The following is a 14355-nucleotide window of genomic DNA, read 5'->3' as shown; positions in this document are numbered from 1 at the left end:
ACTGGGATGAATCTAGGCTTCCTGTGTGGCTATAGAAGTCTTTTCTCCCCCTTCTGACCATAGTTTTCCCAATGTCCACAAAGTGCAGCAGCCTACCCCCTACCCAATGGAGTGGGGGTGTCCCCTCAAAAGGAGGGCTTTGTGCTGGGTTTAGAAGAATTCTGGACCCGGGCTTTTTCTGGCTCTTGCCTTGCAGCTTGCCCCTGGCCCTAGCACCCTGTTGGCAGCAGAACCACCCTGATGCGGATACATTTGAGGAAGCAGTCCCTGGGTTTTCAAATGAAGGACATCTGGTGCTTTTCTTCACAGGAAGTAGAGCACTCTTTCCTTTGGAAATCTTTTGGATATATGTTTGTCCAAGTGATCACTGAATAAACGATCCCCCCTAAAACAGGAAACCTGCCAATAACTTTTTACAAGGAAGCTCGGCTGACCAGTTCTTAAGTCATAAAAGACTGCGCATATGTACAGACAAGAGCCAGATGAGAAACCTGCTGTAATGAATCCTTTAAAGCATCAAAAGCAAAAAGCACAGCACTCAAGGAATATCTGTCTTACCTTCAGGCAGATCATCCTCCTGGTTAGGCCTATCGGACCGTTTGACTTGATCCTTTACGGACTACCAAATAAATATCAATTGCTGCAATAGCTGAACTGGCCGAAGAAAAGGAAGCCTTTAATAATAACTGCAATTTCTTGTCAACAGGGTCTTTCAAGACCTGTGCGTTATCTACCCGACAAGTTAAATTCTTGTTTAAGGAAGAGACTGCTGCATCTACAGATGGCACGCTCTATTTTTTAACAAACTTTTCATTCATGGGATATAAAAAGGGAAAACCTTTTAGGAGGAACAAAAGTTCCTGTCAGGATGTTCCCTATCAGCGTACACCGCATGTTCCAACAGGGGGTGTAGAGGGAAAGAAAGTGCGACCTGAAGAGGCCTCAGAGATCCCAGAGAGGACTCGGGTGGGGGGGCTCAGTCACCTCTGCAAGAGGCAACCTAAAGGAGTAAGGATCAAAAGACTCTGCAACTGAGAGGCAGACATCGATTGGAAAATTTCTTGTCCAGATTGCTCGGAAGCATACTCATCTGCCAGGCACTCCACCAAATCCTGAGCTTTAAGCTCTTCCCCCATCCTCAACCCATTTCCTACTCCAGACTAGGAAACTCTGGGGAGGGGAATCTGTTACACTTCCTAGCCCTCCCAGCGAAATGGAGGCAATAATGCCAGCAATCCTATGCTCTAACCCCGCTAGGGGTGAGAACAGTTCATCCTTCGTGATAAAGGGTGAAGCAGCAGCATCGACTGTAGGCACAAAACCAGATAGGCGCAGCAGCTCAGACTGCCCAGAAGCCCCTGATCCTTCAGGGGATACAACACTAAGGATACAACTAGGTTCATCAGGAACTACTGACATAGGTGTGCCCTTCCCTGTGGCGTTAGTCCCACTCCTCTTTTTGGAAGACATTTAATAGCCAAAGAGTACTTGGGTGTAGTACGAAAACAACTCAGAAGGGAGACCCTTTAATAGGGCTCACCAAGCCCCTATGCAACAATCCTGCTAAGCACCTTTAGCCTGCCAAGCAACACCTGGCAACTCACATGACCCGGGTAAGGAAAAATGAACTACTGCAAGTGTTTGTTCAGAGTCTGCTCTGTGTCCGACAGCTGCCTTCCAGAAGCACCACATGCTTGGCCTACACAGCTTAAATAAGCTGGGTGTGCGCCGGAACGTTCTGTGTGCGCACGCACACGTTTCGTGGTCCAGGCAAATGGAAATGACTATTTGCATAGGACGTAAATATCCGTGCACCCAGATAAAGGCTACGGAGCATGTGCAGCAAAGCCAAGTGCGCCATCATACAGGTAAAAAAAACAGCCAGACAAGAATCTTAAGCCTCGTACACACAGTACTATTGTTGGCAGGCAATTGTCTGTTGACAGACTTATCCTAAAATCCTACCATTAGAACGCTCTTTTTGGCAATTGTCCAACTTTCGGCCAACAAATGTTGGATGACAGGCTAGCAAATTTTAAGCGGACAACAGCTTGACGTCCGATTTCTGTATGGTCAGTACACAAATCCATCACACAAAAGTCAAAAGTACAAACAAGCATGCTTGGAATCAATGTTTACCAAAAACGAAATTACCAGAAGGGGCCCAAAGGGTGGCTCTCAAGAGCTGAAATTCCTCGTAGTACGTCACTACATTTGTGTTTGTGGCATGACAATTGTGTACCATTAGTATGCAAGACGATATCCTGGCACACGTCCTTTTGACAAAAATCAGACGCTCGGTTGGTCAACAATCGTACCGTATGTACGATTGTTGTCCAACTGAGCGTCTGATTTTTGATTAGGAAAGACAGAATCTGAAGTAAACTTTCTGAACAGACTGAAAACCAGCCACATAAGCAAAACAGTGCAGTCAATAACAGCACACTCAGGGTCACCCAACATAAGGGCCAGGCTTCTTAGCCTATCAAAGTGAAAGCTGCCAAACCTTCCCGAAGATGAAGGTCCTACAAAACTTAAGTAATGGCTAAAGGTTCTGGAGCATCTCTGGGTGCAGACGCTTCCAGCTGAGGAAACCAAGCAAAAATTAGTAACACCTGCTAACCAGCGCCACTAGCCCACTCCCTAGGAGTCTTCAGAGCAAGTGCAGAGACAATGCCAGCAGTTTTGGACCTGGAAAGCATTGCACAGTGGCAAGAACCAATCTGGAAAGCACCCCCACACAGAGCTCACTGACTAAGGGTCACTTACAAGCAGATCCTGCAATCTCCAGTGGGTTATGGATAAGACACAGTCCAAAAACTAGGCTGAGAACGACCTCAACAGAAAAGCAGGAATTAGTGTTGCTGATTGGCTGTTTACTTACAACACAAATATCTGCAAGCCCATGCAGGTTTTAATATGTTTTATACAGACAGTAGAAAAGAAAAAAAAAAAAACAAACAAACACACTAGCATGCATTTCAGGGGCACGAGGAAATGTTCCCTATACAGAAGTACATGTAAAAGTATATTTTTAGCCTGAATCTTTTCGAAAAATAACTGACACAGGACAGGTTAGGGCACAATGCACATTATGGGGACATGACAAGCTATAAAACAAATGTACATAGATTCCACAGCTTAGATCCTCTTCAATGTCCTGGCTGGACAGCAATCCCATTTACAAAGCAATTCATGGTACAGCCAGAGTCCTCTTTACTATGTTCTTGAAGCTCTCAGAGAATGGCCTGTTGATCTACATGCTGTTATGTCGAAAGCCATCATCACCTATGTAAGGTGCAAGCGCTTTGATATTAGTGAAGAAAACACTGGAGAAACCAGCTCATTATGGGGCCTGCACCAGAGTTTGCATATTTAACCACTTTCAGACCGGACCATTTTGCTGGTAAATGACCAGAGGTCTTTTTACACTTTGGCACTGCGCTGCTTTAACTGGTAATTGCGCGGTCATGCAATGTTGTACCCAAACAAAATTTGCGTCCTTTTCTTCCCACAAATAGAGCTTTCTTTTGATGGTATTTGATTGCCTCTGCGATTTTTATTTTTTGCGATATAAACGTAAAAAGACCGCAAATTTTGAAAAAAAATGATATTTTCTACTTTTTGTTATTAGAAAAATCCAATAAACTCAATTTTAGTCATACATTTAGGCCAAAATGTATTCAGCCACATGTCTTTGGTAAAAAAAAAGTCAATAATTGTATATTTATTGGTTTGCGCAAAAGTTGTCACATCTACAAACTAAGGTACGTTTTCTGGAATTTACGCAGCTTTTAGTTTACGACTGCCTATCTCATTTCTTGAGGTGCTAAAATGACAGGGCAGTACAAAACCCCCCCAAATGACCCCATTTTGGAAAGTAGACCCCCTAAGGAAATTGATAAGAGGCATGTTGAGCCCATTGAATATTTTATTTTTTTGCCTCAAGCGATTGAATAATGACAAAAAAAAAATTTTTTTTTTTTTTTTTACACAAAGTTGTCACTAAATGATATATTGCTCACACATGCTATGGGCGTATGTGAAATGACACCCCAAAATAAATTCTGCTGCTTCTCCTGAGTACGGGGATACCACATATGTGGGACTTTTTGGGAGCCTAGCCGCGTACAGGGCCCCGAAAACCAAGCACCGCCTTCAGGCTTTCTAAGGGCGTAAATTTTTGATTTCACGCCTCACTACCTATTACAGTTTTGAAGGCCATAAAATGCCAAGATGGCACAAAACCCCCACAAATGACCCCATTTTAGAAAGTAGACACCCCAAGCTATTTGCTGAGAGGCATGTTGAGTCCATGGAATATTTTATATTTTGCCACAAGTTGCGGGAAAATTACAAACTTTTTTTTTTTTTCACAAAGTTGTCACTAAATGATATATTGCTCACGCATGCCATGGGCATATGTGAAATGACACCCCAAAATAAATTCTGCTGCTTCTCCTGAGTACGGGGATACCACATATGTGGGACTTTTTGGGAGCCTAGCCGCGTACGGGGCCCCAAAAACCAAGCACCGCCTTCAGGCTTTCTAAGGGCGTTACAGTTTTGAAGGCCATAAAATGCCAAGATGGCACAAACCCCCCCCCCCCAAATGACCCCATTTTAGAAAGTAGACACCCCTAAATTTAGGGGTACACTAGTGAGACTAGGTAATAAATGGCGGGTGCCCTGAAACTATAAAAAAATAACTAACCAACCAGCGTCACCTGTAACAGTTATATGGTGATCACTGGTGAAAGGGTTAACTAGGGGGCAATCAGGGGGCTTTATGCGGTAGTATATGGGGGTCCCTGGCGCTATAAAAAGCTGCGGCGAACCTAAATACCTACCTGCCTAACTAGCGTCACCTGTGACACTAATACAGCGATCAGAAAAACGATCGCTTATTAGGCTGGGTTCACACTGGAGCGATGCGGGAACGCCACGAATGCGCGGCGGGTTCCCGCATCGCATGCCTCCCGGCGGCAGTTCACACTGCCCTATGCGAACTGCTGGGAGTGTCAGTGAAATGTTAATGACACCCCCAGATCAGTTCGCATATCGCAGTGCGATCTGCAAACTTGGATCGCATGGTGTGAACACCCATGCGATCCGATTCTGCTGCGGACCAAAAAAAGGGTCCCGTGCGAGTTTGCGGCGGGTGCGGCGGGTGCGACACGAATTCAGCCATACTATCTGTATAGCTGAACTCGAATCGCACAGAGATCGGATGTGATTTGCACTGCAGTGCGGTGCGAATCACATCCGTTCTCATAAACCGCTGCAATGTGAACCCAGCCTTAGTGACACTGGCGACGGGGGGTGATCACGGGGTTAAACCTTTATTGGGGGGGTTAGGGGGGTACCTTAGAACTAAAGGGGGCTAACCCTAACTGCCCTAACAGTTATTAGTCACAAATGACACCTGCCGGGTGATCAGGGGGTTAAACCTTTATTAGGTAATAAATGGCGGGTGCCCTGAAACTATAAAAAAATAACTAACCAACCAGCGTCACCTGTAACAGTTATATGGTGATCACTGGTGAAAGGGTTAACTAGGGGGCAATCAGGGGGCTTTATGCGGTAGTATATGGGGGTCCCTAGCGCTATAAAAAGCTGCGGCGAACCTAAATACCTACCTGCCTAACTAGCGTCACCTGTGACACTAATACGGCGATCAGAAAAATGATCGCTTATTAGGCTGGGTTCACACTGGAGCGATGCGGAAACGCCGCGAATCCGCGGCGGGTTCCCGCATCGCATGCCTCCCGGCGGCAGTTCACACTGCCCTATGCGAACTGCTGGGAGTGTCAGTGAAATGTTACTGACACCCCCAGATCAGTTCGCATATCGCAGTGCGATCTGCAAACTCGGATCGCATGGTGTGAACACCCATGCGATCCGATTCTGCTGCGGGCCAAAAAAAGGGTCCCGTGCGAATTTGCGGCGGGTGCGGCGGGTGTGGCGGGTGCGGCGAATGGCTGAACTTGAATCGCACAGAGATCGGATGTGATTTGCACTGCAGTGCGGTGCGAATCACATTCGTTCTCATAAACCGCTGCAATGTGAACCCAGCCTTAGTGACACTGGCGACGGGGGGTGATCACGGGGTTAAACCTTTATTGGGGGGGTTAGGGGGGTACATTAGAACTAAAGGGGGCTAACCCTAACTGCCCTAACAGTTATTACAGTCACAAATGACACCAATGCAAAAAAAAAAAAAAAAAAAAAAAAAAATGACATTGGTGTCACTGTGACTGGGGGGGCAGGGGTAATTGGGGGGGTGATCGGGGGGTAAAGGGGGGGTGTGAGTGTGCCTGGCATGTTCTACTGTGTGTGGGATGTGTTGGTGCAACTCACTGATCCGCTCTCCTCCGTGTCGGAACGAAAAATACCGACACGGAGGAGAGAATACATCACTTCCTCTCCTGTGTTTACATTACAGGAGAGGAAGTGATGTCACCGGGGATTTCCATTCGTCGGGAGCGATCGCGAGGGGGTGGCCATGAATGAATGGCCGTCCCCTCGTCCGGGATCGCTCCCGAACGAAAACCGACCGCCGCAGGCACCGGGCGGGGGCCCGATCGGGCCCCCGACCCGCGGGAGGCAAATCACGTACATGTACGTGCTTATGCCTGCCCGTGCCATTCTGCCGACGTACATCGGCGTGAGGCGGTCGGCAAGTGGTTAACCATTAGTCAGAAAATCAGGGTAATGGCATATGGGAAAACAGAGTAAAATTGCACCCATCATTTAGCTAACAACTCGGATTGAAAATTGTAATGCAAAACATACCAGTTGCAGCTATAATTTCATCATCAGCACTATTCTCAGAGCATCCAATCAAGTCCAAGTCATAAGACAAAATATCTTGAAATAGCTGTTTACGACTGAGCGTGCAATCACGCATGTGTTGCCTAGAAAGTTAAAAAGTAAAAAAGTAGTACTTTCAGTATGATTTGCTCATTTGATGTGGAAAAGGGAGACCTTGGTAGGAATTCCAACTTACCACTGACAGTCATCATCATTGCATGTGCCTGTAAGGTCAAAGTGACAGAAAAAAGTCTTGGGTTCGATCATGTTGCTATAAGATACAGAGCTCAAAAGCAGCTTCTCTTTCGTGCGAAAATATGGACTGAATCTGAAAAAAGATTGTGGATTCATAATTAATACAATTTGATACCAGACTCAAACTATGGGTCATGTTGGAGCAAAAAAACTATTTGGATATATGCATATACAGCCTTATCTGACTTTTGTACATTTATATACACTATGCTTTGAGGTTTCCTAGGCATGGGTTCCTATTTTGCGGCCCATCTTAAATTCCCAGAGACCTTATTGTTTCCTTTCAACTGAATCCCATCACCCAGTTTAGTTATAATACTGTACCCATCTGCGATTTTTCTGGGTTTTTTAAACATTTTTTGCAAATTTCCCTTGCAAATGTTTCAGAACAATTGTCACTCATACAGTTATAAATTATTTTGTTAACTGATACAAATCATCTAAACAAAAAAAAAAAAAACACAAATTTGAATCCTGACCTGTTCCAAGTAGCCTTAAGGGATTGCAATTCTCTTTTTCTCCCGTCTACCTCGATTTACATTTCATGGTTTTCTCCCGTTAATATTTTCAGAAATTAGCATTCAATTTTTACATACAGCTAAGATTCAAATACATGCATCTGGAAACTAGCAGCCATGTCATAAATTTGTGATCAGAAAAATAATATTTCTAAAAAGTAATCATTAATTCAACACAGTTGTGATGTACTCAATAGTCATTTTAAAGGCTACAAAGTGTGAAGTACCATCTGTAGATCTAAAAGAAATAAACAAAAACACACAAGTCTAAAAGATCAACCAAAACACAGGGCATTTAAAGCAATGGTGAAAGGATGCCACCTTGTGTATGCCAATCTCGCAGCCTCTTTATTACAGCAAATCAATGGTTTTAAAATAGCACATGCTTCAGGCCTCACAGTACAGATTTACAATAGACTACTGTATACTAATAAATGACAATAGTTCTGTTTCAATAACTGAGTGCATTAGCAGTATATTAGTAGATGTACTTAAGGGGATAAAAAAATAAATTCTTGTGCACCGATTGCTCACTGGAGAGCACTGGCTGATATACATGCCTTGACTAAAGGAGGTTCACAAGAAAGTTAATAGTTGCTTCAACCTTGAACACACAATCATAAAATTGTAGGAAAAATACTGCTTTCAAAGCAAACGTACGATAATCGCATCGTTCGTACAGAGCTTTCGTGAGCTGATCAAAACATCTGATGTTATCTTAACAGACATGCAAGAAATTAAAAACCAAGATGCATTACAACTCCTCACTTTTGAATTTTTATTCTGTTGTACGAGAATTTTCAGGACTTATTAAACTTCTGTTCGATCCGAGATTAGCATGCCAAAAAAAAAAAAAAAAACACAGACGATCATTCGTCTGATAAAATCATTGTGTGTACCAGGCATTATGTTTGTAGCAAATAGTAAGGTGGTACAAACAAGAATGCAGCAATAGAAAGCCAATCTAAAGAAACTGGAAATAATCAAGAGGGACCCCCAATAAAAGTAACAGCTTACCTGTAAAATCATTTTCTTTGACGTACATCACGGGACACAGTGCCATAATAGTTACTATGTAGGTTATAGGCACCTTCAGGTGATGGACACTGGCACGCCCTAAGACAAAAGGTGCCCTCCCTATATAACCTCTCCCACTACTGGGAGCACCTCAGTTTTGTAGCCAAGCAATACCAGTGTATACCAAAGAAAGGAGGAACCTCTGTGTCCCGTGTTGTACTTCAAAGAAAAGGATTTTACAGGTAAGCGGTTATAAAAATGCTATTTTCTTATTGTACACCACAGAACACAGAGCCATAGTAGCTACTATGTGGGATGTCCCATAGCAATGGCAACTGAAGGGAGGGAGACACAACAAAAGTAGGGTATTAAGAAACTAGAGGATTTGTACTGCAGCCTGCAGTACACTGCGCCCAAAGGCGATATACTCATGACCTTTTACATCGTCTGATAGAATCTGGTAAATGTATGGACTGAAGACCAAGTTGCGGCCTTGCAGATCTGAGCCATGGATGCACTGCCCAGGAAGCACTAACAGCTCTGGTGGAGTGCGCTTTAACATGAAAAGAAGGAATTTTCCTCTTTAGACCACAAGCTTGAACAATCACTTGACAAACCTATTTGGAAATTTGATTAGACTTTTACGGTGCCTGTCCTCTTTTAGGACCTTTTGACAATATACAAAACATCTGGTTTTGCGAATCTGAGTGATCACCTTTAAATAGACTGACCATTTTCACTACATCAAGGGAATGCAGTGAACTCCCTTCCACAGATCGAGGTTCTGGGAAAAAAGTTAGGACAATATCCTGGTTTAAATGAAAACCTGTCACTACCTTTGGTAGGAATCTAGGATGAGGCCGTAATACTACCTTATCCTTATGAATAATCAACTATGGCTCTTTACAAGAAAGAGCCGCCAACTTTGATACTCTTCTGGTAGAGGATATGGCAACCAAAAAAAATTAACTTCCTCGTCAGGAGGACCAAGTGTATATCCTGTATAGGCTCAAAAGGCTGTTTTTCTAAAGCCGACAGGACTAAATTCAAGTCCCAAGGATTCAGGGTTGCCCTGACTGGAGGATTAATCCGTGTAACCCCCTGAATAAAGATAAGAACCAGGGAGCAAGAAGCAAGAGGCCTTTGAAACAATACCGATAAGGCCAAGACCTGGCCCTTGATAGTACTCAAGGCCAGCTTAATTTCCAATCCCATCTGTAGGAATTCAAGTATCCTACCTATGACATATTTTCTGGGGTGCCCACCCCTGGATGACTCTGTAGGCTGGCTTACTAGCATTACCAAAGTAGACACTACAGAAGGTAACAGCCCATGGTCGTTTAGAATGTGGGTTTCAACAGCCGAACCATTAAATGTAGCGTTGGTAAGGAGGATGGAATACCGGACCTTGTGCGAGAAGGTCTGGCCACGGTGGCAGGGTCCAAGGGTCCCCTAGCCCCAAGATCTCCTGGACCACCAGAATCGCCTCCTTCCCTTCCCAATTGATTGTGCAAAGGCTGCGTGGAAGCAGCAGAACCAGAGGAAACGCATAGATTAGTGAAAACTGATCCCATGGAAAGACCAAGGTGTCAGTTCCGCATGCCAGCGGATCCCTTGTCCCAGTCACAAAGTTGTTGACCTTGTTGTTGAATCTGGACGCGAACAGATCCACGTCCGGAACACCCCATCTTTGACATAACGACAGAAAGATGTCAGGTGAAGGGGCGTAGCCTGCAGCTGCATGGCGTAGGACGCACTTTGTAAGAGCTCCGGCTGCACTTCATCCTTTATCTCATCCTTGTGGACTAATTTGACCCTTTTAAATGGCACATCATCCTACCTCTCTCGGGAGAACACCCCATGAATATGTCGCCGCTGAAAAGATCTCAGGGCGCGTTCGCTAGACTCCGAGTTCCGAGCGGACGGCCCGGACCTCGTGGAGGAAGATGGCGCTGCGTCGGGACCGAGTGAGGAGAATCTTCCCTCCGGCGACACAGCTCGCATCCTCGAGGCTGTTACTCTCTGCCGCACCTCCCTTACCTCTAAGATCGAGCAGGTTAAAGTGGACATATCCCTCATTCATCAAGACCTGCATAAACTGAGGGAGAGGGTCGGCAAAGCGGAGCGCAGGCTGGGGCAGGTGGAGGATGACATCCCCCCTTCAGGTCTCCACTGATAGGCTGCAGCATCAGCTAACCGCCATCCTGAGCAAGCAGGATGAAAATGAAAATGGAATGCGCCGCTGTAATCTCCACTTCGTGGGATTACCTGAGAAGGTGGAGAGCTCTGACCCCCCTGCATTTCTTTAATTGCCTGCTGATTACAAAATTCTGGCCAGGAGGCCTTCTCCTCTACATTTGCAGTTGAGCGCGCCCATCGCCTGGCCTCTAGACCCCTGCCTCCTGGTGCCCCACCGTGCACTTTTATTGTAAAGATGCTCAACTACAGTGACCGGGATGCGGTCCTGCGCCTTACCCGCGAGAAGGGCAACCTTCCCTATGAGGACAAGCGCATCGCTGTGTTCAGTTTACCGAAGCCAATCGTCAGCTCCGCATCCGTCACCTGGCCTACGCGATGATGTTCCCTGCTAGGCTCCGGGTTGTACGGGACGGCAAAACCCACTTGTTTGAGGACCCCGTTCCTGTACTCTCCTGGCTGGAGCAGTGCCCGGATGATGCCCCTGCCTGACTCTGCTAGCCATTATGCTGCACCACAGCGGCCCCGATGCTTACCTCAACGGACGAGTGACAGCCATGTTATGAACTGTGAGTAGCCTTGGGTTCTTGCTGCCCTCTCCTATTTTATTAGCCCTTCACTGAATGGAGTGCCTTACACATGTCTATGGGCACCCCTTGATGCCTCTTGTGAGCCCCTGTTGATGCCAAGCAATACTGTTGCCCTATTCCTTATGGGTCCCCCCTTTCCACAGAGACTTTGCAGCCGGGAATCTGGACACTGTTCTCGGCCAAAACCTTTCCACGATGAGACTACCTACCCAGCCATACAGCACAGATAACTTTTGTTCGTCCCCGTTTCTGACGGGGAGTGCATCTGGCTACGCACTCTCTATACACCTGGATATACCCCTCATTGTCCTTCGTGGCCGAGTGCGCTTCTTGCTGCCATTTCAAGTCATGTTTCCCTGGCCGGCCTCAGCTCTCATGAATTTAGAGTGCTGCTTTGTATTTTTACTGCCTTGCCGGTCCAGTGTAGGCACTGTTAAGCTACACCTTACAACCTTATGGTTTTGTTTGAAGTTTAAGTTGCACATTGTTTTTATGTTTGTACTTTACATATGTCTGACAGCTGTTCTACTGCTTGATTCTGTTTACCGTGAATTAACTGTGCCGCCCCTGGATCTTATTCTGGGTGTGAGAAGAGTCAATGAGTGTGGGTGCGGGGTGGGCCTGTGTCGGGTGGGGGGGGTTGCCATCTCCCTGTGCATTGTCCTGTGTGAGGGTCCAACTGAGGGAGGTTGTGGGCTCGGGCGGTTACCATTTGTTCCAAATGTCCTGTAATGTGATGACTGTTTGCAATGGCGACCCTTAAAGTGGTTAAGAGGGTGGCGGTGCTTTCTCACCTTAAGCAAATGCATGCGGACATTATGGTGCTGGTTGAGACTCACATTACGTGTCAGCTACAATTGTCCCTTAAGAAACCGTGGGTGGGGTGGATGTATCATGCCCCCCATACCAACAATTCTAGTGGGGTTGCAGTTCTGGTGGCTAAAACCGCCCAATTTTACCTTCACACTCTGCAGTTGGATAGACGGGGGCGCTATTTATTTTGCATGTTACAGATGGAGGCCTGGAGTTCCTTTTACTAGCCTTTTATATACCCCCGCCCTTTCAGTTTGGAAGCCCTTCAGGAAGGGATTGATTTTATGTTGCAGCACCCCACGTTGCCAGCCATGTGGCTAGGGGACTTTAACTCAGTGATGGCCCCCGATCTGGATAGACTCACTCAGTCCCCTGCGCCCCCCCCACCGTTGAGCAGGTTTGGCAGGTTCCTTGCTGAATTTGCCCTGACTGATACATGGAGGTATAGACACCCTACCCTGAAGGCGTATTCCTGTTTCACGCGGGCACACAATGCCATGTCCCGGATAGATATGATCCTGCTTTCCCCTGCCCTGCTTCCATGTCTACAGGATGTGCTGTTTGGAACCAGGGTCCCATCTGACCACTCGCCCTATTGGGCCAGGATTCGCCTGCCTTCCACCCCGGCGTCCCGCCTGTGGAGGCTGAATCCTTTTTGGCCAACGGTCCTCCCTGATTTGGAGGCCGTCCAGCATGAATGGGAATACTACTTTCGAGTCAATACGGACTCTGCTTCGTTTGGTCTGGTGTTGGAAGCCTTTAAATTGCACGCCCGCATGCCGATGATAACTCGCATTAGTTGTTATAAGGACTCTTTGAGGCTGGCTGTACAGCAGGCTGAAAAGACGTTGGAAGTGCTGGAGAGCGAATTCCTTGCGCACCCCACACCCTCCAATTCCGCCAAATTGCGATTGCAGTCTAGACTCACCGGCCATCTACACCTTGATAGAGTGGGGAGGAAAATCTTACAGCAAACAAAAAGCTTATGAATATGGTGAGCGGGCGGGGAGGTTGTTGGCCTATATTATGGCTCACCTGGACCATAGTCCCCCGGTGGTGGTCCAACTTGAGTCTGCGGCAGGAACCACACTGTCGGATCCGATGGAGGTAGCTCAAGAATTTCGATTTTATGCCGACCTATACACCTCTGAGGATACTGGCTCCTTGGACGACTTGCATACCCTGCTGCAGACCGTGAACTTCCCAGTCCTCACAGAATCCCAGGTTGAGCTCCTTGAGGCCCCTATAACTGAGGAGTGTATAGAGGAGGCAATGGCATGTTTGCCACCATCCAAAGCCCCAGGTTCAGATGGCCTTCCCCAGGAGTTCTACACCCAGTTTCAGGAGGTTCTACTCCCTAAACTTCATATGCTCCATACTCACATATTTGACACTGGCGTGCATCCTCTTACCATGAATGAGGCGCTGTTAGTCCTCATCCCAAAGCCAGGTGAAGATCCCCTCTACCCCGAGTCCTACCGCCCCATATCGCTCCTGCAACTGGACGTCAACATATTGGCCAAGATTCTCGCCCTTAGACTTAATAAAGTAATACTTCACCTTATTCACGCAGACCAGACCGGATTTATGCCCAGAAAGAATACGCCATTTAATCTTAGGAGATGGTTTATGAACTTGCAGGCCCCTCATGACAACACCGGTTCTAGGGTGGTGGTTAGTCTGGATTCCGCAAAGGCGTTTGATTCGGTGGAGTGGGGTTACCTGTGGGAGTGCCTGCACAGGTTTGGCTTCGGCCCTAAGTTTGTGCGCTGGATTCCGCTCCTCTATCAGGCCCCCACTGCCCGAATCCTTGTAAATGGCCAGATTTCCAGCCCCTTCTCTCTATCACGCGGTACACGCCAGGGGTGCCCCATATCGCCCATGCTGTACGCGTTGGCTGTGGAGCTCCTGGCTATTGCTTTTGAGAGAGCTTCATGAGCTCTTACCCCTTGTTCCTCAGTATGAGTGTCCTGAGCAATGGACAGGGATCTGCTACACTTAGGCCTAATCTGGGAAGCGAATAAAGCATCAATCTTCTGTTCCAAACTTAAAATAGCAGAAGAAAAAACCTCACGAGTGATATATACATAGGGGCTGTAGTGTCCAGAGCCTGCTGCAACACCAATCCCCCCTGATGGCACCCTGACTGGCCA

At 46.6% G+C, this 14355-nt stretch overlaps 1 protein-coding gene across 2 annotated transcripts in view; it reads right to left on the bottom strand.

Moving 5' to 3' along the window:
• ZFC3H1 (zinc finger C3H1-type containing) overlaps positions 1 to 14355 on the bottom strand; it is a 156083-nt gene that overhangs the window by 57435 nt on the left and 84293 nt on the right. For both annotated transcript variants that reach the window (XM_077468543.1, XM_077468544.1), the window contains exons 17-18: positions 7010 to 7141; positions 6796 to 6917 (exon numbers count right to left, since the gene is read on the bottom strand). In XM_077468543.1, the coding sequence (XP_077324669.1) occupies positions 6796 to 6917; positions 7010 to 7141 (254 nt within the window). The remainder of the gene's footprint in view (positions 1 to 6795; positions 6918 to 7009; positions 7142 to 14355) is intronic.

The sequence above is a fragment of the Lithobates pipiens genome, unplaced genomic scaffold (genome assembly GCF_037356315.1).
Source record: "Lithobates pipiens isolate NorthernLeopardFrog02 unplaced genomic scaffold, aLitPip1_a1.2 Scaffold_8, whole genome shotgun sequence".
NCBI classification, from domain to species: Eukaryota; Metazoa; Chordata; class Amphibia; order Anura; family Ranidae; genus Lithobates; species Lithobates pipiens.
The sequence above is the reverse complement of the archived record's forward strand: the minus strand, read 5'-3'. Positions and strand labels throughout refer to the sequence as shown.